Source organism: Mirounga angustirostris, unplaced genomic scaffold, assembly GCF_029215605.1.
Source record: "Mirounga angustirostris isolate CCGP_5_RB_7025 unplaced genomic scaffold, mMirAng1.0.hap1 SCAF_16, whole genome shotgun sequence".
NCBI classification, from domain to species: domain Eukaryota; kingdom Metazoa; phylum Chordata; class Mammalia; order Carnivora; family Phocidae; genus Mirounga; species Mirounga angustirostris.
The window spans coordinates 44,688,457-44,715,173 of NW_026991724.1; the positions used below are offsets into that span (position 1 = coordinate 44,688,457).

General features: G+C 41.2%; 1 protein-coding gene across 9 annotated transcripts; it reads right to left on the bottom strand.

Moving 5' to 3' along the window:
• Positions 1 to 1,629: 1,629 nt before the first annotated feature.
• Positions 1,630 to 25,311, bottom strand: ZNF793 (zinc finger protein 793). 9 transcript variants are annotated; one of them, XM_064581409.1, is made up of 7 exons: positions 24,391 to 25,311; positions 23,043 to 23,184; positions 20,058 to 20,167; positions 14,921 to 14,981; positions 9,068 to 9,194; positions 8,444 to 8,539; positions 1,630 to 6,526 (listed from the first exon to the last, which is right to left on the bottom strand). In XM_064581409.1, exons 4-7 carry the CDS (start codon positions 14,933 to 14,935, stop codon positions 5,574 to 5,576), a joined length of 1,191 nt encoding a protein of 396 aa, XP_064437479.1. In that variant the 5' UTR covers positions 14,936 to 14,981; positions 20,058 to 20,167; positions 23,043 to 23,184; positions 24,391 to 25,311; the 3' UTR covers positions 1,630 to 5,573. The 9 variants fall into 9 exon arrangements, with proteins under 9 accessions (XP_064437479.1, XP_064437477.1, XP_064437478.1 ...); XM_064581407.1 differs by having other exon boundaries at positions 9,068 to 9,197; positions 24,391 to 25,310; XM_064581408.1 differs by having other exon boundaries at positions 9,068 to 9,197; positions 14,921 to 15,093; positions 23,134 to 23,184; positions 24,391 to 25,309.
• Between the last annotated feature and the right edge of the window lie 1,406 nt (positions 25,312 to 26,717).

A 26,717-nucleotide genomic window follows, 5' to 3' on the forward strand; every position in this document is an offset into this window, starting at 1 on the left:
AGCCCCTCTACCCTCTCTAGAGAGCTGGACTTCAGAGAGGCCCATATGGCAAGGAACTGGGTTACTGTCTGGCCCACAGCCAGCAAGTGACTGAGGCCCTTAGTCTAACCATGTGATCTTGCAAGCAGATCCTTCCCTAGTTGAGGATCAGATGAGACCACTGTTCTGACCAATACCTGATTACAACCTTGTAAGACCCTGAATCAGAGGACCTAGCTAAGCCCTATCTGGACTCCTGACAGAGAAACTGTAAGATAATAAATGTGTGTTGCTTTAGGCTACAAAGTCTCTGATAATTTTTTAGGTAGCACTAGATAACTAACACACCTAGGTTACTAAGGACCAGTATTCATAAATGTCATAATTCAGTGTTTCTCATTACTATCTGTTCTATGAGGATGATAAGCTTTGTTTCAAGGCTAACGATTACATGTGTGATCCACATCCAAAGTCCACTCTTGTCTGCTCATCAGAATTACTAGGGATGTTTGAACCCTTAGCCAGAGCTAATCAAACAGAATCTCTGGAGCTAGAACCTGCTGGAATGGTTTTTTTTTTTTAATTCTCTGAAAATTATCTTTTTTTTTTTAAGATTTTATTTATTTATTTGACAGAGAGAGACACAGCGAGAGAGGGAACACAAGCAGGGGGAGTGGGAGAGGGAGAAGCAGGCTTCCGGCTGAGCAGGGAGCCTGATGTGGGTTTCGATCCCAGGACCCTGGGATCATGACCTGAGCCGAAGGCAGACGCTTAACGACTGAGCCACCCAGGCGCCCCTCTCTGAAAATTATCTTGCCCAAGAGATTTATTAACTACAAAGGAAGAAATAGTACCTTTAGAGTGGAGAAATCTAAGCATCTTAACCATGTGATCAGTGGTGACATCACCAACAAGACACATCAACATCGTGTATCCTCTGGTATTATGCTCTGAGGATATATTACTTCTGTAGTATTAATGCATAACCTTAATGTAATCAGAGAAAATACGGGATCAAACCCAAACTGAGGAATATTCTACAAAATAACTGGCCAGTATTCTTAAAAAAAAAAAAAAAGTGTCTAAGTCATGAAAGACAAGAAAAGACTGAGGAACTGCCACAAATTGGAGGAAACAGAAGAGAAATAACAAGTAAATGCACCACAGGATCTGGAATCAGTGGCAAGGACTATAGTTTAATTACTAGTATGTATCTATGTTAATTTCCTGGTTTTGATAATTATACTAAGTTTATATAAGATGTTAACATTAGGAGAAACTGGATGAAGACGATGTAAGAACTGTTTTTGCAACTTTTTTAATAAATCAAAAATTATTTTGAAATAAAAACAAACAAAAAGCCTCTACTTGGGAGTTTCTCACAGTATTTACTTTTGCTCTTCAGAAGCACAAGTAACAACCTAGACATTTACTTTTACTTTGGTGATAGCCAAAGGACTGAGCTGGAGAAATGACCGTAGACCAGATCAGGGTGCCATCTTATCAGAAAACAGAAACACCTGGAATGCTTCCTGCATTTTGAAACATTTACCCCCTTTATTTTGTTTTTCAAATTACAAAAGTAATATATGTTGTAACAAGTAAAACAATACAAAGATAAATAAACAACTGCTTATTTTTCCCTTCCGCCCACCAAGGTAACCAATGTTAATTAACACCTTGCTGTATATCCATCCATACTTTTCTTTGTTCACAGAAACATACATGCATATATATACACAGTTTTATTTTTTAAAAAATAGATTCATATACATTATTCTGCAATTTTCTCTTTTCACTTAACAATATACCATGAACACCTCCACAAATTAGCAGAGTTCTAGCTCCCCACTGAATTTTAATCACACATTTGAGATATCATACTGGGTTCATTTATATATTTTTTTCTATTTGGCTTTCATTTTCCTTGACTCCCTCATAACCAACCTGCATCACCCACCTCCCCCCAACCCAATGTATACTCTTCTATACTTTTCTTCATGCATAGAAAATCATACACAAACATACATGGATACATGTTTTTCACTCAAACAGCTAGAGGAATTTTGTCACTGATTTAAAAAACAGGCTCATATTTTACACACTTACCTGTACTTTTTTTGCTCAAGAAAACATTGTGGAATTCTGTTCAAGTCCACTAGCATAGTTTAATTTGTCCACCTTAATGGCTATATAAACATTATATGGAATGGATATACTAGTTTCTCCCCTCTTCCAATTTCCCTACTGATGGGCATTTATTTTGATTCTAGTGTTTTATTGCCAGTAGGAACAATTTTATAATAAATATACATATTCATCTGTCCTTTATGTATTGGGGTTTTACTTCTAAGAGAAGATTCCCCGAAGTGGCATAAATATTTTAAGTTATAATAGATGTTGCGGATTGCTTTTCAAAAGAGCTGTAATTTATGTTTCTGCCAGCAGGGTATAAGAACAACCTTTGTTGGGACAGCAAAAAGCATTCCTGCCATTTTCTGTCAGTTTGATTGCATACAGTTATCTCATTATGACTTTAATCTGTATTCCCCAACAACTACCAAGGCTATACATTTTTTGATGGTCCCACCAGCCACTTGGATTTGCTCTTTTTACAACTTGTCTATTCACATTTTCTGCCATGTTTTGCCATTGAGTTATCACTTTCCTGTCAATCTGAAAAGCACTTCTCTGACTGGCTTTGCAAATATTTCACCCAAAATTATAATGTATTGACTTTGTTGATGGCACCTTTTGCCATACAAAAGATCATAGTTTTACGTAGTCAATTTTTTCCTATTTTTTATTTTTATTTAAGTAGATTCCATGTCCAGCATGGAGCCCAATGTAGGGCTTGAACTCATGAACTGAGATCAAGAGTCGGAGGCTTAATGGACTGAGCCACCCCGGCACCCTATTTTTTTATTTTTTAATAGCTTTTATCCTGTGTTGATAAAATTAATCTAACTCTTAAACTGTACGTGTAGTCTTTCATTTTCCTTTAAGAACTTATGATTTACAAAATTTAAATCTGAAATCCACCTGGATTTTTTTTATATGGTTGGTGCTGCTAATCCAACTTTACTTTCTTCCTGATTAAAAGCCAATTGTAACAGAATTCTTTTTACATAAGTGATTCCTTTCCCCTATGGTTTGAAATTCTAGCTTTTCCATATATGAGAAAGTTCATACATACATGGGTCTAAGGTCTATTTCAGGATATTCGATGCTGTTCCATTGATGTATTTATCGGTTCCTTTGCCAATACTTTATTAAAGTGACTTCATGTTATATTCCAACATCTGGTATGCAATTTTCTTTTTCATACTTTTCTTGTTTAGATTGTTAGAACAAATGTTTTTCCATAAGGACTTTAAGATAAGATCATTTCACATAAGATTAAAAAAAAAAAGGCACAGACATTTAGTGTAATTCCAAAAGAAGTGTATATATGTTATTAGATGTTTACAGAGAGAAGCTTTTAATTTCTATACTGTCTTCTCAGAAAATTGTCTTTTAACTCAAAACAATTACTAGTCTCTTCATTTATTGATATACAATCATATCATCAGCAAAAAATTTTACCTTTTTTATTGTTTATACCAATTATTTAATTTTATTTTCTACTGCCTTCATTGGAAACTCTAAGACAATATTTAGTAAAAATAGACAGCAGTGAACACTTTTATCTCTAATACTATTAAATTCTTAATCTTCAAAAAATCGTTTTAACATAATATATGCTATAGTTTTGGTAAAGAGAATCTTAAGTGGTTATTATATATTACAATTTAACTTACATGTTTGCAAAATTCAATTAAATACCTTCCAGCCTCTATGATGGCATCTTCTCTTTCAAACTGTTAATTTTATTGATGTATTTCCTATTACTGCATTGGCTCTGCATTCTTGGAATAATTCTTACTTGGTCATTATAATACATCATTCTTAGGTATACTGCTGAATTCTATTTGCTATTATTCTAATTATAATTTTTTGTTTCTAAACTCATGAGTAAGACTGGTTTGGGGTTTTCTTTTTTCCAATACTTTGGTTTTGGTGTTAAAACTTATTCTGACTTCATAAAATAAATTGGGGATCATAGTCTATGGGCTGAAATATTTCAAATAACACTGGTATTACTCTTTAAAAGTTAGATGAGGGGCACCTGGGTGGTTCAGTCAGTTAAGCATCCGATTCTTGATCTCAGCTCAGGTCTCAATCTCAGGGTCATGAATTCAAGCCCCACGCTGGGCTCCATGCTGGGCATGGAGCCTACAAAAAACAGTTAGATGAAACTAATTATAAAAACATCTGGGCCTGGAGCATTTTTCAATCCTAGATCTTTAATCACTTTTCCAAACTCTTCAATGGTAATTGTTCTATCAAGTTTCTACTTCTTATCGCAATTTTTCTAACTTACATTTTGCTAGAAAAACATTTATTTCCTCTTTTAAAAGCATGCTGATTTACAGTTGTAAGAAATATCTTTTATCATTCTTTTAATCACATCTTTATCTGTGATTGTTTCTTTTTTTTCCAAGTTTTTATTTAAATTCCAGTTAACATACAGTGTAATATTAGTTTCAGGTGTAGAATTTAGTGATTCATCACTTAAACACAACACCCAGTGCTCATGTGATTGCTTGCTTTCTCATTCTGAATCAGGCATTCTTATAGCGAGGCAAATCTTGCACAATATGGCCATTTGTTTTATTTGGATGACATGGCAGCTCAGGGAAGTAGACTTTGTTCAAAGACTGGAATGATGAAACAACTTGGGTTTTAGTGCCCAGGACATTCACAGGGAAATTGATAGGGAAGAAAAGTGGATGTTGCTGAATTAATTTGCAAAAAGAAAAAATAAAAACAGAAAAATTTTCCTTCTTTGGTCTCTGCATGAAGCATTTCTGAATTATAAGACTCATATAAACAGTGTCTTTCCTACTAATTTGCTGCAAGGCATGTTAAGCAAGACTAAGAAAACAGAAGAGGTGCACAATATACCACGGCCACACTACTTTTTGTCAAATAATGGCTGTGCTGAGTAATCAAGTTTATGGTATTTTGTTCATCCAATATTAGGTTGTGAAACTATTCCTTAGCTTTGCCTTTTTAACATTAACAAATGTTATTATCATTATTTTTTATATTGTTAAGACAGTAAAAGACAATGGTGATATTTAGAGTGGAAAAGTTGGTGAATGGCATTCTACATACTACATGACACATATGCTTGATATTCACAATTTACATTAAATTCACATTTACATTTCCAAAACATAATGCTTATTATGTGGCTCACGGTGGAATATACCAGAATATACCAATTCTCTTCACATATATTTTGTATGCTGTTGTCATTCCATTAACATATTTTTAAACTTTCATAAGCCAGAGTAACCATGTTTGTTTTATAAAGTATTTTCTATAATCTTTGTATAAAAATTTCTATCACAATTAGAACGACTTCCCTTATGGTAAAACATTTTGTCCAAATTCATTAAATCAATGAGATCTCTCCTAAAAATGAATGCCTCCACATATAATGAAATAGGATACCTTGATTAAGGCTTTCTCACAATTATCAGGTTTTAATTCCTATAGGCATTCTTTCTGGCATGAATTTTCTGATGTCTACTGAGGTTTGGCTTCTGATAAAAAGCTTTGCCACATTCACTGCATCCATAGGGTTTTTCTCCTGTATGAGTTCTCCAATGTTTATTGAGGCATGACTTTTGGCTGAAGGCTTTCCCACATTCTCTGCAACGATATGGTCTTTCTCCTGTATGTATTTTTCGATGTACATTGAGGTATGACTTCTCACCAAATGACTTCCCACATTCACTGCACACAAAGGGTCTCTCTCCAGTATGTGTTCTTTGATGTTCTCTGCGGTGTGACTTCTGAGTGAAGGCTTTCCCACAGAAAAAACATTCAAAGGGTCTTACCCCAGTGTGAATTCGCTGATGTTTAATGAGGGTTGACTTATGTGAAAAGGCTTTCCCACAGTCAGTGCATCCATATGGCTTCTCCCCAGTGTGACTTCTCTGATGCCTAATGAATTCAGACTTGTAGCAGAAGGCTTTCCCACACTCGCTACAGACATGGGGTTTCTCTGTAGGTGGAACCCTCTTACGTTTGTACACAAGAGAATTGGTTACTGCTGGTTTATACATAAGTGCTGGGCTGTGGCTGAAAGCTTTCTCACAATGACTGCATTCCCAGAGTTTTTCTCCATTAGGTCTTCTATCATGGTTTGTACGTTGTAACAATTTCCCACATCCACAGCACTCATCTTGTTTTTTTGAATAGCTTCTCTTAAAACCAATAAAATCTAAATTATGGTTTGCACTCTTTCCACAGGGGTCCCAGTTTGTAGGGTTTTGAATTGAAGGAAAAAGATTAGTGCTCAGAGGTGATATTTTCCCAAACTTATTGCTTTCATGGCTTCTTTCCTTGGGCAATGTTTTCTTGCTGATGAATGCACCTTGTTTCAAAATCATGTCTTGTCTTTTCCTCTGGACATTAACTTGACAAATGTTTTCTGGAGAAAACACAGCAAACCTTTCTTTATTCTATTAATATGATCTAGAATAAAATTACTTGAGAAATACCCTAAGAATTTAAACAATGCACAATACATGAACAGAAAGCATGAACCATAACTAAATGCAGGGAAGGGCGTTGTACGAGTACAGAAGATTCACAACACTGGCACTAATGAAATGGAATATGTCAGAGGGTACAAAGTAATAATTTTGAAGAAGATGGGATATTGTAGAGCAGTGGTTGACAAACATGTTCTTAAAGGGCCAGAGAGTAAATTTTAGGCTTTGTGGGCCATATGGTCTCAGTCAAAATTACTCAACTCTCCCATTGTATTTGACAAACATAAGACAGTATATAAATGTAAAGGCATGGCTGGGTTCCAAAAAAACTTTATTTACAAAATCAGGTGGCCAAACTATAGGCTGTAGTTTGTCAATCCTGTTACTGAGGTGTCATATAGACCCTTGCTATTCAATGTGTGGCTCTTGGGGCGCCTGGGTGGCTCAGTTGTTAAGCGTCTGCCTTCAGCTCAGGTCATGATCCCAGGGTCCTGGGATCGAGCCCTACATCGGGCTCCCTGCTCAGCGGGAAGCCTGCTTCTCCCTCTCCCACTCCCCCTGCTTGTGTTCCCTCTCTCGCTGTGTCTCTGTCAAATAAATAAATAAAATCTTTAAAAAAAAAATGTGTGGCTCTTAAAAGAGGGAAAAGAAAGGCAGCTGATAGCCAGGTTACTATGGTTTCAGGAAGGTTGATGAGCATAGTTTAATGACGCAAAATACATCCTAGAGGGCACCAGAATGTGATGGTTAGGAGTACTGGTTCTGAAACCTGACCGCATAGGCTCAAATCTCTGTTCAGTCCCTTACTTTATGTTCTTAGATAAGTTTCCTAACTTTTCTGCGACTGTTTCATTTGTAAATGGGGTAATAAAGGCTGGATATCTCACAGGTGTTGTAAGGGTTGAATGAAATGATATATGTAAAGGGCTGAGAACAAATCTGGCATAGAGTGAGCCACACATTGGCCAATAATTCTAGTGCTGTTGCTGCTACTACTACAACCAAGGTGGATGAACAGTGGATGGTAGTAATTTCAGAGACATCATTTTGGGGAGAAGCATGAAAATGACTTGAATGTTTTTGGGGTTCATGTAATATTTAATTCAATTATGTGATTACAACACCAAGCGTAAGTGGCAGAAACAGATTGGGAACAGACAGCACTGACTATTCTTGCTAAGCCCATGACTCTTGTGGAGAAGCAGAAGTTCAAAGGCATCCTGAAGAGTAGGTTACCAACACTTGGGGTGCCATGGGTATTGTTGGGATATTTTACAGAGCTGATGGGAAAGGGGCAGTTATTCTGAATGTTAAACGAAAATAGTTAAGATGGGCCAAGCTCAGTCATGTGCTTTACTGCCCCGCTGTCCTTGGTTACCTGAAATTTAATACTTCCTCCTCTTGGACTTAAGGAAACTAAAGGACTAAGGGATAAGGAAAGGATGGGAAGTGAGAGTGTGGGTATGGCGGGCAGGTCTGGGGCATTTTACCTGGAAACTGTGAGAACAGGAAATAGGAAGGGACCAGCCGGAGCGGGAGAATGACAGAAGCTTATTTGTAAGAATGCCTGAATGTGAAAGAGAAGGTGTACTGAAAACCTTAAGAGACCAAGGATTCTAGAGAAAGGGCAATGGAGCAAGAACACAGGGAGAGATGAGATGAGGAGGAGAAGGAACACCTGGATAAAGGAGGTGGGGTGCATGGAGGATGAAGGGTCATCAAGAAGGCTAAAGCTCTCAGGGAAATGTCTCCAGCTGCTTGCAAAGCTCTAAGGCTTTTGAGAGCTGGGCTCTGAACAAAATCCCAAAGGTGCCAGCCTCCCATAGTACCTCTTTTGCTGGATGTATACTTACCCTGACAGTGGCAGCCTGAGCATGCTGCCTCACAAATCCATGGTGCTTCTTCCTGCTCCAGCTTGAGGATCACATATGGTTTAGTGCCTTCATAACCTGTTCCAGGGAAATGATCCAGGCCTTGGGCTGAGCTCCTTGGTCTTCAGGGCCACTCAGGCAGCATTAAAGGCTGCACAACAGATATTGTACTTGGGAGAAGACTGTACATACACCTTGTCCAGAACCCAAAAGGAATTAGTAACCCAGGACCACTGAACCTCAAGCCAAATTCACTGAGGCAGCACAGTGTAAGAGTCAGGAACGCAGAATGTGCAGCCAGACTGCTGGGGTTCAAATCCTACTCTTGGCCCTGTATGTACTAGGTGAGTGACACTGGGCAAGTTACTTCGCCCATCTGCCTCTGTTTCCAAATGTGTAAAATAGTGGTACTAATAGTACCTACCTCATAAGGCTCTTAGGAGAATTAAATAAGTTAATACTTTAAAAGTGACTGAAATAGTGTCTGGCACATAGGAAGTATTTGGTACTTCTGAGGCTCTAGGTACCTCAGTTACTTTTAGCAACTGAAAAAGGAAAGGCGGTCATTCACGCATAATCTAAATTGTGTGGTGGAGCTGTTCTTACCCACTGAGACAAGGTTGCTGTAGGTCTCCAGCATCACATCCCGGTACAGTGCCCTCTGAGCAGGATTCAGCCTGTGCCACTCCTCTTGAGTGAAGCCCACTACTACGTCTTTGAAGGACACAGGTCTCTGCTGAGGATGAAATGGCATTGAGTCATGTGGGAAAATGTAGCCAGGGGTGGATGGTATGGAGTTTTTATGTTTCTAGGTCAGAGCCTATCATGATAATTTATCTATCTAGGATGCACTTACATTCCTGGCTTTGGGCTATGTATGGTAGGGAAAATAACAATCACATTGGAACCCACTGTCATATACACTTTGAGTCAACATATATTGACTGAAGAAGACCTGCTGTGTGTAACCCACTGCTGGCTGCTGGAGACATAGTCATGGATTGTTCCTGACCTCAAGGAGCTCACAGCCTGGCAGAAGGCAATATGTAAAGCCATCCAGGTGAAAGTATATGAGCTATGGTGGCAGGACATCTAGGTTACAGAAAAGTGTGAATGATCCATTAAATGTTTCAAGGTCTAGCAAGGCTTCAGAGCTAGGGGACATGTGGAGCTGAGTCTTCTCTGCAGAAAGATGGAGAAACTGCAATCCTTGCAGACAGAGCAGCATGAACACAGGCATGGGGATAGAAAAGTGATTTTAAGGGCTGTGAGGCTCTCAGTAACAGGAGGAGTATAGAGGGGCGTATGAGTGATGAGATGATGGACTTTAAGACAATGGAAAATCTATCAAGGGAGAGGTGTGTGTAGAAAGCACATTCTATTAGGCATGTGGTAAGTTTCTTGATCCCATGTCAAGTGGTACAGCGGTAACTCTAAGCAGACTGAAAAGTTAAGAATATACCTTGTATCCCTAGAGGAACCACTAAAATCATAGTGCAAAGAGGTGTATTGAAGTAAATGAAGTAAATGAATTCCAAAAAATATTCATTTAATTCACACAAACACACACGTAAAGAGAAGAAATAGAGGAACAAAAGCACATGGGACAAATAAAAAACCAAATACTAAAAAGATACAAATCCAACATAACAATAATTATACTTATATTCAATGATAGTAAATTATAAATTAATATATGACTGAACACTCCAAAAGGCAGAGATTGTTAGGCTGGATTAAAAAAGCAATGCTGGGGTGCCTGAGTGGCTCAGTTGGTTAAGCGTCTGCCTTCAGCTCAGGTCATGATCCCAGGGTCCTATGATCAAGCCCCACATCGGGCTCCCTGCTCAGCGGGGAGCCTGCTTCTCCCTCTCCCTCTGCCACTCCCCCTGCCTGTGCTCTCCTGCTCTCTCTCTGTGAAATAAATAAAATCTTTTAAAAAATAAAATAAAAAAGAAGTGCTGCCTGTAAGAGATACAAAACTCACAGATAATTTGCAAGTGAATGGATACGAAGAGAAATGCGGTGGGTGGCCTGGAGGGAAGTGAAAGCAAAAACTGCAATAATGCAGGTAGAAGATGGTGTTCACAAGTGGGACAGTAAAAATGAGACAGAGAAGGACCATTGTAAAGAAGAGCAGAACCTGCAGCTTAACTGGTTGTGGGGGGGGGTGAAGGAGGGGTAAGGGTAACACCCAAGTATCTCAAAGCCAACTGGGTGATGGTGAATCAGATATGAGAAAAACAGCAGAAACAAAGAGGATGTGTTGTTAGACATGTCTGGGGACACATGGGTGGAGACACTTAGCATGCAGCAGGATGAACAATAGAATCTTGTATCAGAAGCAAGATCAGGAAGGGAGCTAAAGCTCTGGAAGCAGCAGCAGAGAAGCGGTAACTAAAGTTGTCAGTGTGGGATCTCTCTGCAAGGAGACAGGATGAGCAAAGTGTCCAGGCCAGAGCCCCAAGGGACCCTAATAGATTTCAGCTGGAGACCCAAGAGGACTTACAGGTACTAACCTAAGAGGGCACCTGTGATATTGTGATATATTAAGAAATATATATTTGGTTTTCCTTCCTCGTTCCTGGAACAGAGCTTCTTAAACCCTTACAACCTCCTGAGTAACAGGGGTAATAGGAGTGTCTTTTGTTATTCCTAACAAGCCTCAGTCAACAATACACAAGTTTATGCCAATGACATGGAGGAAGGGGGCTAGTTGCCAGAGGAACTAACCATATGATTAGAGGGCTGGAACTTTCAGCCCCCTTTTCTACCCCGCCCAACCTCTGGGTCAGGGTGGGGGTGGATGCGTGGTACCAGAGATTGAGCTAATTACCAATAATGATTTAATCAACGATGCCTACATGATGGAAATCTCATGAAAACCCTGAAGAGCTTTCAGGTTGGTGAACACATCTGGGAAGATGCACACCCCAAACTTCAGACAGAAGCTCATGTGCTCAGGACCATTCTGTACCTTGTTATCTGGCTTTTCATTTGTATCCTTTATAATAAACCTGTAATAGTAAGTAAAGTGTCTCCCAGATTTGTGAATCACTATAGCAAATTATCAAAACTGAAGAGGGAGTCATAGGAACCCCTGACTTATAGCTAGTTGGTCAGAAGTTCAGGTGACAACCTGAGATTTGTAATTAGCATCTGAAGTGGGGGGGCAGTCTTGTGAGACTGAGTCCCTAACTTGTAGGGTCTATGCTAACTCCAAGTTGAACTAAGTTGTAGGACACCCAGTTGGTGTCCATGGAGAATTGGGAGAATTGTTTGGTGTAGGGAAAAAACTCCCCTATTCCTGTGAGTAGAGGAAACAGTACCTATGATATATCTTCAAGTGACTGTAAAGAACTGAACTTTCCCCAAAGAGAGGTCTGATCTTTGCACTCAGCTCCTGGGAGTTAATCTCTAAGCCCCTGCAATGTTCTGTTTGATAAGACCGTCTTTGTTTACCTGGAGGCCTTGGGCCACATGAGATAGTCTAACAATGTGATTTCTGGTGGGGGCTTTGGGTCACAGGCATCAGCTCAACCTCAGGAGGAAGCTGTACATCTGTTTAAAAAATGTGGGGTCCTACAGTGGCACCTGAGCAGTAGCCCAAGCAGATAGACCTGAAGGCAGGACCTGGCACATGAGACCCTAGACCCATACAAAGGCCATGTACATAGGAGGTACCAACCAGATATCCTCTCTGATGTCAGAATAACATATCATGGTAGTGGGAGAACAGCAGTCAGTCTTTTACCACAGAGCATGGGGCCTGGCTCAGTTGACAGGCCTGGGTCGGTATTTCCCCAACAGAGCTAATTGGAGTGGGAGGTAATGGGATGGGATGGGATGGGATGGGATGGGATGGGATGGGATAGAACAGAACAAAATAGAAAAGATGTAATTTGACACCCATAAAGGCATGTCATTTTCACCAAACATAGGGATGAAGAGGAAAGAGATGGAAGAAACATTAAGGTTGTAAAATTACCATCACTTAGTGACTGAGTGTGAGAATGGGAAGGCAGGGAGAAGTCAAGGATATGGTCCTGGCTTGTCCAGTGGGATGGTACCATCTCCTGAGATGGGAAACTGTGGCACAAAGAGGTTCAGAGACTTGTGCAAGGTCATACAGACGGTAAGGTCTGGGATTCAAACTCAACAGTCTGGCTCCAAGTCTGTGCTCTCACCCAGTATATGCTGTTGCCTTCTGCACAGAAGGGTGCAAATGGTACAGTCTACTTTAGCAGAACAATCAGAAAGCATCTTCTGATTTCAGCCTCAAAAAAGTCACCAGGGCCCTTGGCCAGAAAAGCTTTAGTCAAGTGGGGAGAGAGGATGCTGGACTCAAGAAACAGGATATGGAAACATCAAGAGCAGGAAGTCACTACAAGAGATGGAAGGAGGCCAGGGGAGAAAGGGAAGGCCTTTGTGGTTTGGAAGTGGTGATGGTTTCTAGGGTTGGAGGCACTGACGATGGTTGTAGGGACAAGGGAAAAGATCTGGGAAAGGGGAGAGGATGGGTCTCCAGAAAGAGATGTCCCTCCTGGAGGGAGACCTCCAAAGAGGTGGAAATGTAGGAACTCAGGGGCTGAGGGGGAGTCCTGTCAGGACGCAGGGAACTTCACCATCATAAGATGGTGAGGAAGGAAGGGGGAGCTGGGAACTCTTCACACCAAGACTTCGTGGGGACTAAGATGTTCACTGTTTGCTGCCAAACTAGTAAAGACAGTTAAGGGAATGACAGTAATTTAAATAATGGACAGCTCATCTGTTCCTCAGTCTAGATCAAGGACACAGATACCCTGGACCAAAATCAGGACTTCCATAAATGGGGAGGAATCTTCCTGCCCGCTCCTTTTGAAAATAAATAATATTTGTATTTTCACTTTCCTCTAACTGAACTTTAGTATTTTATTCCATTACACATGTGGCTGCAAAGCACAGAGGAGTTAAAACTTCCTGCAGCTCTGACACTGATAGAAAACATTAACACTTCATTGGGAAACTAAGTCATGATGCTTCTGGTCACCTCGAAATCCAGGAGTTCTGTGGGGCTAATACTCAACTCCAAGGGAAGAGCTGAACCACTGCAGAAAACATGCTTCTACATTGGTTAGTTATCGTTAAGAATTTTGTCCTCTCTGCCAGTGCTTCTCACACTTACAAGAGCATAAGGATCACCGAGAGCTTGTTAAACATAGATTCCCAGGCTCCACCCTCAAATCACTTGATTCAACCAGGTCTGGGGTGGGGCCTGCCATTCTGTATGTCTAACAAGCTCCTTGGAGAAGCCCATGTCCTGGGACCACATGGTTAGCAGCAGTGTTGCTCTACCGCAGCCATAAGAAGGCCCCTCAGGGAAATGTCTTTAGAAAATGCCTTGAAAAGCTAGTTTTCTCTTAGAAATAACAGCAAGCTTCTATCCTGTGGCCAGTGCAAATCATGGGCTGTGTTTGCCTTTTTGCTGGGCCACCAGGAAGACCAAAGTTATAGACTCTTGTTGGACTGTTTCGTATATCTGTATTCCAACAAAGAAGGTTCCTTGCATCATTCCTTGTAATATCAAATTTGGAAATTCCCTGAATGTCATAAAATGGAGGGCTAGTTAAATCAGTCATATTCCATGCGTAGGATGGAGCATTATGTACCTTGTTTAAAAAAAATGGTGTGGGGGCGTCTGGGTGGCTCAGTTGTTAAGCGTCTGCCTTTGGCTCAGGTCATGATCCCAGGGTCCTGGGATCTAGCCCCGCACTGGGCTCCCTGCTCCGCAGGAAGCCTGCTTCTTCCTCTCCCACTCCCCCTGCTTGTGTTCCCTCTCTTGCTATGTCTCTGTCAAATAAATAAATAAAATCTTAAAAAAAAAAAAAATGGTGTGGTCCCAAGTACTAATATGTACAATCTCTAAGATATTTTATTTGGGAAAAAAGGGGGTAGAGTAGTATGTATAATAAGAGTCTTGCCATAGTATCTATGTGTAGACAGAAGCTGTGATGTTCCACTCAAATCCCCCTGAAGGACTGAGGTATTCTCCCAGCTGTTAGAAGACTGGCTACTGCAGGCTTGAGACCTTTTGCAAAGTGCCCTTGGTCAAAGGGAGCTACCTACGCAAATTTATGTCCCCTCCCTGGGGCAGCCTACACCAGTGACTGGTTGATTTCAGAATATAAAGGCCTCCTTCTCTCCATTCAAGACAACAGCAAGGGCCATCCCAGCTCCAAAGCATCTTGTAAGGTCAGCTGGTGCCTCTATTTAAATCCCTCTGCCTAATCTTGCTTCCTTCGCTCCTTATAAGTGTTCTAAAGAGTCTCCCTAGTAAACCTCATGTGTGCAAATCTCCCACCTCCAAGTCTGTTTTCTGAGAACCCAGCCTGTGATAAAGTATACATGCTTGAAATGCACATATTTTTTCTAGAACAGTTTCCCAAGAAGGGAAACTTGGCTACTTTATGTCACACTTACCTGGTACTCAATCATTTTCTGCTGTTCTTGGAAAAAGATTTGAGTCCTGTGAAGACAGAGACTGGGGGGAGGAGGATGGAGAAAGAGAGAACAGAGCTGTGAGGGACCAGGCCCGTCTCGGAACTTGCGAAGTCCCTACATAAATCTTGTACAAAAATCCATGCTTGAAATCACTGTGGTAAAAGAAAAAAAAAATGGTGCCTTTCAATTCAGAATGTGAATGCATAAAACAGACCTCCCAAGAAGTAAAAGCTGCTACCAATTAAGAAGTAAAAATTTATTAAAAACCAAAATCTTTTAAACTTAAATAACTGTCCCCATGGGAGATGGATCCAAATTCATGCTGAGTGGGATCACCCCTGCAGAACAATACGTTTTCTCTGAAAGGCAAAAAAGGCTTGGGTTTTGCCTCTTACTTACTTTTAAAGTTGCACTTGTTCACCTACCGGTGTTTATGAAGTCCTATATTTGGGATGCTTTTTCTATAATAATATTACCATTAAAAAAGTATATACTGGGCGCCTGGGTGGCTCAGTTGGTTAAGCGACTGCCTTCGGCTCAGGTCATGATCCTGGAGTCCCGGGATCGAGTCCCGGGATCGAGTCCCGCATCGGGCTCCCTGCTCGGCAGGGAGTCTGCTTCTCCCTCTGACCCTCCCGACCCTCCCCCCCTCATGCTCTCTCTCTCAGTCTCTCTCTCAAATAAATAAATAAAATCTTTAAAAAAAAAAAAAGTATATACTATAACTTATTACAAAGAACTCAAAGCAAAATAAAATAACTGTATAACATCAGTTAAAACTGATGGTTACTTACACTGTGGTACGAATGATTACTGAAAGGCTACACCTGGTTATTTATCCAGTGTATTATTAAATGTTGTTGTTAAAAAATATTTTTCAACAGATGAGAACAAACAACTGTTATTTTTAATTAAGATGTTTAATTAAAGAGATAACTATGTGGCTTAAATTATAAAAGAGAAAGGGTAAATCATAGATTAAGAATGTAACTATTTTATGACATACTTGAATGTTTAATGGTAAAATCATCAATGGGATAACTCATGGTTTTAAAACTTATATATTTTGTGGCTGTGTCACTGCAATTGGAAAAACCTGCTAGTGCCCAGATCCTGATCTCTTCCATTGGTTTCACTAAAAAGGAACTTGAGCTCCTTGGAAAATGGCTGAGTCCACATCTGGAGCAAAGAACACAAGAAGCACCTCTGTAATCCTGAGTGCCAGAAAGCAAAGACACTTCTTCAGGGATAAGTGCTGGCAAGGGGGCAGAGGAACCAGCCTCAAGGGCTCCAACCATGTGAGGAGGAGTGGTAAGAGCAAACTGCTCATATCTACCAGAGCTAAACATGAATACTTCATGGTCTAGGAATTCCATATGAATGCATATGTTCACAAACTTTTAGTCTACAAAAACTATGAATTTGTAGTGAAATTCAAAAATCAAAATATTAACTTTTTTCTCTTAAAATAATAGGTACTGTAACTAAATAGGACTACTAAAACATGGAGGCTCCTAATTTCTAAAACATCCATACATTAGGAAATGTGGAACTAAACTGGTACAAAAAACTAATAAAGAATGTTTAGGTTTTTCTTTCTTTTTTTTTTTTAAGATTTTATTTATTTATTTGACAGAAAGAGACATAGTGAGAGAGGGAATACAAGCAAGGGGAGTGGGACAGGGAGAAGCAGGCTCCCCACGGAGCAGGGAGCCCGATGCGGGGCTCGATCCCAGGACCCCGGGATCATGACCCGAGCCAAAGGCAGACACTTAACGACTGAGCCACCCAGGTGCCCCAAGAATGTTTAGGTTTTTCACTCACAGAAGTGAGAAACCTTATAAAGAGGTCTGAAAATACTGTGCCAATAATCGACAGCCTGGAATTAAAAATCGACATTCAGGAGTGACAAGAGCTTTCACGCATAGCTGATGGGATTGTCATTTGGTTCAACCATAAGGGAAACTGGCCATATCTACTAAAAGCTTCCAGGTGGTTTAGTGATTAGCAGAGGACACCAGATTTAAGGGGAGAAAATTCTTTCAAAATGAATACATTCTTCAGGGCGCCTGGGTGGCTGTCGTTAAGCATCTGCCTTTGGTTTGGGTCATGATCCCGGGGTCCTGGGATTGAGCCCTGCTTCAGGCTCCCTGTTCTGCAGGAGGCCTGCTTCTCCCTCTCCCACTCACCCTGCTTGTGTTCCCTCCCTCTCTGTGTCTCTCTCTGTCAAATAAATAAATCTTTAAAAAAAAAATACATTCTTCTAGCTTTGTTTTACAGAAGTCTTTTCTCATTAATCTATTGACAAATCATCTTTTAAAAAAGGAAATGATTCTAAAGTGCTGGAAAGATTAAGAAAAAAAAGAAAAAGAAGTGCTGGAAATATTCTCTGTCATGATCTGGGTGGTGGGTACATGAGGATACACATATGGAAACATTCATAACACTATAGTGCAAAATGAGTTAATGATTTACTTTTCTCAGTGGACAATAAATATCCACTATCTCTTAATTGTATGAAAATGCTTTGAAATATTGTACAGGTCAGAAAGCACAGTTAGTATAAAACAGGCATTTAGCTATCAGGACTGAGCAGTGAGCTTATTATGCCTTTTATTTATTTTTTTAAATTTTTTATTGTTATGTTAATCTTATTATGCCTTTTAAAAGATTTCTTTTTTACCGAGGTATAATTTACATATAATAAATGAATCCAGTTTAATTGCATACTTCGATGAGTTTTGACATATGTATTCATTCACCCACATAACTCTCACACAATCAGGATATGGGACATTTGCAGGAACATCCTGTTCACAAGATATAATAATGAATTTGTCTTAATGGTGTTAAGATTAACTACTTAGATTCCTGTCTCTTTTATAGGAGAAATAAAAAAAGCGATTTCCTTGAATGTTAAATAAAATACAGATACTTCTTTGCTTAACTAATACATTAATCAAGTTATACCAGTAAGTCAAAAAAGTAGTTAAAAAAAAGTATGATCTACTGTTTGAATTTCATTTATATGAAGGTCAGAAACAGACAACCCTAACCTATGTGATGGCTATGACTAGGTACTGCTTGGGAGGGGTGGGGGAAGGCTTTGGGGTGCTGGAAATGTTCTCTATTATGATCTGGGTGGTGGGTACATGAGTGTGCACATATGGAACAATTCATTAAGCTACACACTGTTCTCTATGCACGTTACACCTCAAGTTAAAAAAGAATCCCCACAATCCCATTATTTAAAAAATACATGTGTAGAAAAGCTTTTGGCATGAAATACAGTAAAATGTTATTAGTGCTTCGATTTGGGTTGAAACACACACACACACTTTTCATTATCTATATATCACTGTTTCACTGCCTTTTTTCATCATGAGAGAAGCCCAGGAGGGCTTTAAAAGGGGGAGGGGGGTTCTCTGAGAGAACTGAACCGTCCACCAGGGACTGAGCTGGAAGGAAAGGCCTGCAGCCCAGCAGACTGGGGCAGTTAATCCAGCTTTGATAACTAGTCGATTCTCTAAAAGAGTACACCCCCTCCCTCATTCTCCTGGATTTAGCTACTCGCTTGGGCCTGTTCAGTCCATGGCTGCAAGGTGCCAGCCGAGTGGTGGTGTGGCAAATGTGCTAGTGAGTGTGTGTCCAGAGGCCTGTGTTCTGGCCCTGGCCCTATGACCTGGGAAAGTCACTTCCTTCACCTTTAAATGAGATGGCAGCATCAGTGGGTGAGAAACCACTGGTAAGAGCTGGATGAAAAACAGGATATTTATATAGTATCTAAATATCACCCCCCCCCAGATATTTATTAATTATAAAATGAAAAATTGTAACTCTGCCCTGGAGAAACCTGGCAGACATCACCTTACCAAGTGATTAGTTAATATCACAAGTGATGGGACACAAGTCATGTGCCCCCTGATATAATGCACTATGATGGGCACAACATCCCTTCTGTGATATTCTGCCCAAAATGCATACTTGAATCTAATCACGAAGAACCATCAGACAAAATCATGTTGAGTGGCAGTAATACAAAATAACTGGCCTATACTCTTCAAAAGTGTTGACTTCATGAAAGACAAAAAGACTGAGGAACTGATTCCCATTAAAGGAGACTTTATAAACGGGTATGTTAACTAAAGGTAGTCTGTGATCCTGAACTGGATTCTGGAATGAAAAAAGAAATGTTATTATGAAATGACATTATTGGTTCACATCTGAATAAGGACTGTGGATTAGATAATGGTATTAAATCACTGTGTTAAATGCCTGATTTTGAAAATTGCACTATGGTTATATAGGAAAATGCTCTCATTCTTAGGAAATGCACACCGAAGTATTTTGGGGTAAAAGAGCATCATATCTGTAACTTATTCTCAAATACTTGAAAAGAAAAGGGTAAAAATAATATATATTTATAATATAACACATATATACATATACAGAGACAGCATGAGAGTGTAAGCGTTTATCTGGGTGAGTGTAGATGAAGGATATATAAAAACTGACAGTAATATCCCTGCAAATTTTTCAAATAAAGTTTAATTAAAAAAAAAATCTATAGCTATAGTAGGTCTGCTGCCACCATCACTCTGAGAATCCAGGGACTTTTCTGCCCCTTAGTCAGGATGGAATGAACTCCCCATATTCCCAGAGGCCAGGTGAGGTGGCAAAAATGACAAGGCTACAACTTCAAGTCCAGAAACTGCCAGTAAGAGTAAGGAAGTGGGCTGGCTATATCATATGCTACAAGATGGTAGAATGCACTGTGTTGGACCGATGTCTCCTTCTCTTGAGAAAACATGCCTATCTCACTTGGCCTTCCCTGCTTCCCCCTTCACTCTGTCTCTCTGAATCTTGGGACCCAACCCTCCCCCTAGCATGGAGGGTCCCTGGAAGGAGTGACACCAAGTTGAGTCTTGCTCAGCTTCTGGCTCAGGGATGATGCTATTTCCTGTTACTTAGCAGTCTTTGCTCTGGCAAGAGGTCTTGGAACCTAGGTGTTTCCTTCAGAAGAGATTCTTGTCCCAAGTTTCCCCTCTCCAAATCCAGAGGGTCTTCAATCTGGCCTGCTTGTCCCTCACAGCTCCATCTCTCCACAGTAACTCACCCTCAGCTGCAGCCCCAGGCAGGGCCTTCTGTAGACTTGACCAAGGTCCTGGGAAGCCCTGCTGTCAGCAAGGTGGCGGGACCCACAGGTATACAAGGTACTCAGGTAACCTGAAGATAAACAGACCCCATGATAAGAGTCATCCAACAGTCCCTCCCCAAATACTCTCTGAGGCCCAAGAGGAAGAAGCCTGCAGAGGACTGTGTAGGAGATAGAGCTGAGTGATGGCTTGCTTTGGGTTTGGGGCAGGGGTATCTTCTGGAAGAACTGTGAGCCTCAGAATCACTCAGAGAGAAGTTTGAACCAAGCAATTTCTCTAACCAACTGAGGGGAATCTAGGCCAAACAGTTTACCTCCCTGGGGTTCTTTCCTTATGTGTGAAAACAGGAATGATAAATGATAAAAATAATTTTAAAAAGCCCATTTCTTTTTTTTTTTTTTAAAGATTTTATTTATTTATTTGAGAGAGAGAATGAGACAGAGAGAGAGAGCATGAGATGGGGGAGGATCAGAGGGAGAAGCAGACCCCCTGCCGAGCAGGGAGCCCGATGCGGGACTCAATCCCGGGACTCCAGGATCACGACCTGAGCCGAAGGCAGTCGCTTAACCAACTGAGCCACCCAGGCGCCCTTAAAAAGCCCATTTCTAGAGGCTTTCTGTAAGTTACCTCATTTAATACATATTCAGGTAAGGCTGAAAGGGGCTGAATTATGAATTAATACCTGTTTTCCCAGATAACTCAGGTTGGATATGAGCAACAGAGGCTTCTCCGCCCCAGAGTGAATCTACCAGATGTTCTAGGTTCCCTGAGAAAGACTCCTTTCAGAATATCCTACATTTGCTGAGCCATTGTGTCTTAGCCCCAGGGCAGGCAGCCCCTACAAAGACTCTTTCAAGCTGCCTAATTCAGGTCTCTGCAGTCAAAAGTCAGTCTCTAAAAAGCTAGACATTTTGACAGGGAGCTCTGAGATTCCCCTCTGAATATCTACAGAGAAGAGCCATCCTCAACTCGTTAACTTCCTTAACAGGACCCTTATTCCAAGTCTACTCCAAACCCACAGGGTCCAATTCACTGTGCATGTTTTTGGCTTCTAGAAGGACTAGCAGAAAACAGGCAATCTCAAATGGCCAAGCCAGGGCTACAGGTCAGAATTTTGTTCTGGTGTTTGGTTTTAGAGTCTCGGACAAAACTTCTCTATGGTATGAATGTTCTGCCCTCAGATTATTTCTATGATTCCATTTAATTCAAGTTCAAAAATGGACAAAATTAGTCCATTATATTAGATCCAGAGGTGGAAGTGAGTACTGACTGATAAAGAAGTCTTCAGGGTGCTAGAGATGATGTATATCTTTTTTTTTTTTTTTAAGATTTTATTTATTTATTTGACAGAGAGAGAGACATCGAGAGAGGGAACACAAGCAGGGGGAGCGGGAGAGGGAGAAGCAGGCCCCTCGCCAAGCAGGGAGCCTGATGTGGGGCTTGATTCCAGGACCCCGGGACCATGACCTGAGCCGAAGGCAGATGCCCAACCGACCAAGCCACCCAGGCGCCCCGATGTGTATCTTAATCTTGGTTGTATTTATATGATTTTCCGCAATGTAGAAATTCCCTGAGCTGTACCCTTAAGATAAGCATACTTGACTGTATGTATGTTATACCTCAGTTTTTAAAAAAGAGTATTTAATGACCTGGAAAAATGTTTGTTGTACAAATAAAATGAAATAATCTGGATGCAAACTTAAAAAACTTTCACGCACAGCCACATACTGCCTCCCTCTTCCTATCCCCCCCCCCCCCCGCCCTGGTATGAATGTTCCATCTATAAGAGTTCAAAAACATGCAAAATTAATCAGTGATGTTAGAAACTGGGAGAATGGTTCCCCCTGGCAGGGTAGTAACAGGGAAGGCATATCATGGAGGCTTGCAGGGTGCTACAGTGTTCTGTTTTCTGATCTGAGTACATTACCCAGGGGTGTTCCTTTTGTGACAATTCAATGAGCTGCATATTTATGTATATCTCTGTATGTATCTTATATCTCAGCAAAAGGCTGATGTTAAAAATTTAAAAAAGAAAAATTGTTCCCAAACCTGGCACTGAACACACCATAGATGATGAAGGAAAACAGCCACGAGAAAAAGAAAATGTCCTTAACTCCTAACTCATCCAAGCTCATGACTTCTGCACCAAAGCAACTACATGTTTTTGGTTCTGTGCAACTGAAAACAGAGGCTATCTGCTCTAAAAACTAAAGCTTGATGTGTATGGCTTCTGAAAGTTATTTACCTGCCTTACCTTTCAGCTTCCTTTGTTTCAGAAGATGTTATAGTTACTGTGCTTTGTCTGGGGACTACAGAAGGATCAAATATAATATTTTAAAACAACAAAATATTGTTTTGGCATTTCACCCTTTTATTAAGCTAATGGTCAAAATCTTATTTCCGTTTTATTTGTAATCTTGTCTCAGCCCATCTTAATTACCAGTAGTTTGACTTTAATTTCAGTGAAGAGCAGTTTCTAAAAGTAGCTTTAAGTTCTGTTTTTGTGGTTTTATCTTTATTGAATTATTCTACCAGGATATTACAAGGAACAGATTCAAGGAGGTCAAACGTGTCATGCCTAAAAAAATACAGAACAAGGCAAAAAGATTCTTAGAACACAGTAACTTCCAGATCCAGTTTCTTTTCCTTACATAATTTATTTTTCTTTTTTTCCGCAGCCATATTGAAGTATGTGACATACCTTATTGAGGTATGTGACATATAAAATTTAAGGTGTACAATACCATGATTTGATATATGTATATATTTCAAAATAATTACCACAATAGGGTTAGTTAACACTTCCATCACCTCACATAATTACTTTTTGTATGCGTGTGGTGAGAACATTATTTTTAAGTTAAGCCTAGGTAAAAGTATTTTCCTAACACCCTCAAAGTGTTCCTTTGACCAAATCTTTTACAGTTATCAGTTTAGATACTTACTCAGTAAGTTCTTTGTTTTCTAACCACAGGCAAAGTCACATCCATCCTAGCTGCCATGGGGTCAGACTAGATTTCCAGAAACCAGACTCACCCTTGGGATGTTGTCACAGATGGATACGTCATTACCGTTGCCAGAAAGGGCCTTAAAGGAAACATTAAAAGAAATATGCACTAAATCCTTGGCAAAAGCAACAGAAGCCACACTTTTATTAACATGGTACTTCAGGTAAGTTTAACACTTAGTCTTTTCAAAGCACTTTCATTAACGTGGGGAACAATCAAAAGGGGAAGAAGGTTTCAAAGAGTTTTGATGTGGGCTTTTGCGGAGGGACTAGACTGAAGTGAACTGACTGTTCCATCAGCTGGAGAGTGTTACAAGGGTGAAGTGTGCTCCCATTACGCAGGGTTGCAGCCTCAAATCCTTAACTCTCCATGCCCAACCTCTAAATTTCACAGTCCTTCTCAACACCCATTAAGCTTCCTACTCATAGACATATATAGTGCCCCAATCTACAGCAAACGTTCTTGTAGTCACTGATATCCCTGTATGTCCAAACATGACCATCAAAGACTGCTAGTCAGTGACTACAAGGCTCACTGATACGTTCTGATTGCCCAACAGTGAATTACACAGATCCCGAATCATGAGCCCATACTGATCTCCAATGCTATCCCAATGAGTGACTATCCATTGCTGACTCCCACAGTCCCACCTCCCCCCCAATTATTGACAGTCCCAATCACTGACCCCCACTGATCCCTGTGTTCTCCATTCCCTGATCTACCAAAGTCCAATCCCTAATACCCTCAGATTGCTCCTCCCACCCATGATCTAAAGGAAGTCTCAATCACTGACGGCCTAAAGCATTTCTCTAAACACTGGTCCCCATTAACCCCTCCCATCACTTAACCTCAAAGTTTCCACAATCATCACTTCCAGGTACCCAAACAGAACTTAGAACCTCCAATCACCGACCCTCTCAGGCTTCGAACATTGAGCTCTAATGCTGTTCAAATCAGTGTTTTTGAAGCACCCCACTTGGCAGCAGACCCCTGAAGACCACTGTAAACTGATCACCACTCACTCTGCCAATCAAGAAATCGAGAACCCTCATTTATTGATTCCCAAATACTCCCAGTCCATCTTCACAGACACTGCCACCGACTCCCACGAACCTCCACCAGCCACCACAGACCCCCACGAGGCTCCCACGTCCAATCACTTAACCCCTTCAGTACCCTCGTCTCTGACCCTTACGGGCACCCATGACTGACCCAGTCGGGCCACCGTAGTCGTCCGATCACTATCCTACAGAGGTCTTTAATCTTGACTGTTCCTCACACTGACCTTTCCCATTTTTCCTGGATCCGCGCCCATGACCCGAAATTGATCGCCGGACCACGGCGCCTCGCCGCAGTATAATCGCTTCCCATCCCAACTGGCCAGTGCGCAGACTCAGTCGCGACTTTGAGGCTGTCGGCCGCCACCTGGCAACCTTCCAACGCACAGGATTCTGGGTTTCTGAACTTTAACGGGAGGTATGATGGCCGCGCCCTCTCGACATCTTGTTGGGGGAGGCCATGTTTAAGTCTGAGCCGTACAGCGGTGATTAGGCCCTTTGTTAGGCCAGAGGGTTAAGCTGTTTTAGGGCTGGGAGAAACAAGTGCTCCTGGGTCCGTAAACACTGACGTCCCTGCTCTTTTTAACTTCTCAGGAGCCCAAACCTCCCGTGATCAATACGGAGGCGCCCTGACCTCCCAACTGAGCTTTCTTTGTCTCCGGCAGCGCAGGCGCTGAGGTAAGATGGCCATGTACCTTTATGCCGTTTATCGCAGTGGGCGGGGCCACCTCATAGGAGGAGCTCCCCAGAGCAAGGTGAAACTTTTCCTGGGGCAGCTCTAGGAGTTGGGGGACCCCGGAGAGACGCTCTTCCCTTGGGGAGCATGAGGCCAGCAGAGGAAGGGGTGACAACTCCGGAGAGGGCGGAGCCATGGCTTCCTACGGCGAGTACGAAGTTATTAGCTGTTATTGAAAGAAAATTTTTGAAAGCAGGGACTTTATTTTTTTAAGCTTTCAACTATTTTTTTTTTTAAGATTTTATTTATTTGCGCGCGAGAGAATGAGAGACAGAGAGCATGAGAGGGAGGAGGGTCAGAGGGAGAAGCAGACTCCCTGCCGAGCAGGGAGCCCGATGCGGGACTCGATCCCGGGACTCCAGGATCATGACCTGAGCCGAAGGCAGTCGCTTAACCAACTGAGCCACCCAGGCGCCCACAACTTTTTTTTTTTTTTTTAAGATTTTATTTATTTATTTGACAGACAGTACGAAAGAGCACAAGCAGGGGGAACAGTAGAGGGAGAGGGAGAAGCAGGCTCCCTGCCAAGCAGGGAGCCCGATGGGGGGCTGGATCCCAGGACGCTGGGATCGTGACCTGGGCCCAAGGCATAAGTTTAACCATCTGAACCACCCAGGCGCCCCTCAACTATTTTAAATAAATGATAATTAAGAGTTTTAGGGTGCCTGGGTGGCTCAGTTGGTTAAGCGACTGCCTTCGGCTCGGGTCATGATCCTGGAGTCCCGGGATCGAGTCCCGCATCGGGCTCCCTGCTCGGCAGGGAGTCTGCTTCTCTCTCTGAACCTCCCTCCTCTCATGCTCTCTATCTCATTCTCTCTCTCAAATAAATAAATAAATAAATCTTTTTAAAAAAGAGTTTTAGCACTCTATGTTGTTGCTGCTGATTTGAGAGATTCAACATGAAATTTAAAAAATTAAGAGAGACATAATTCCCTGTCCTGTGTTAAGGCTGGGCCAGGTGTACAGGGACTTTATCTTAAGTAGTGTTACAAAATAAAATTCATCCGGGTAAATGTGAATATCTAGTTGGCTTTATTAAACAATTCATGGATCAGGCAGCATCCTATCTAGCAAGTCAAAAGGAATGCCTCCTCGGAGTTGTACAAAATGGAAGGTTTTTATAGGAAGAAGTGGGGGAGGAATGGCAAGAAAGTTATTAGCAAAAGAAAAGATTGTTCCAGGCAAGGTCACCTTCCCTTAGGTGGAAGAGCAGGTGTCTTATTCGGTGGATAACTGACCCATATGGGTCACCAATTTTTTTACTGAACACAAAGGGTTCCTGGCTTGGGGTGCATCAGCCAAAAGATTAGCCCATGTCTTTTGGTTTAAGCAAATGGTTTTTACTACTTGCAGCTAGTAAGGAAATAGTCCACAAAGTTCTGTCTCTAATACAAATTTCAGGACCAACTCATACTGCCAGCTGGCACCTTTTGGTGGGTTTATTCTTGCAATTAGGAAGTGGTCAGAGGAACTTAGTAAAACCTTTGTAATCATTTAAGCATGACTTAACAGAGGTTTGCTTAACTCTGCAGTTTCCCAGGAACATTTATGATTTTCTTTGTTCCCAGACATCTGCTCAGTTGAGTGACTTTGGTGGGCTTCCAGGAACAGGGCAATTCTCAAGGACTCCTGAAGCTGAACAACAAACATGCTGGAAGAAACAAGATAGTTTATTTGTTTTAATTTCTCACTGTGGTCCCTGATGACCTAGTCCCTAATTAACATAATCTCATTTTGGGGGGGATGGAGAAGGCCCCAAGTAACAATTTGCCTCATTGGTGCTAATCATAAAATTCCTGACTGACTGGTTAAGACTTA

Excerpts from the sequence above, each read along its gene's own strand:
- ZNF793 (XM_045870098.3), bottom strand. Across the intron at positions 8,540-9,067 it reads CAGCAACCTTGTCTCAGTGG|GTTATGAAGGCACTAAACCA; the intron begins GTAAGAACAGCT and ends TCCCTGGAACAG. Across the intron at positions 6,527-8,443 it reads CTCAGGCTGCCACTGTCAGG|AAAACATTTGTCAAGTTAAT; the intron begins GTAAGTATACAT and ends TGTTTTCTCCAG.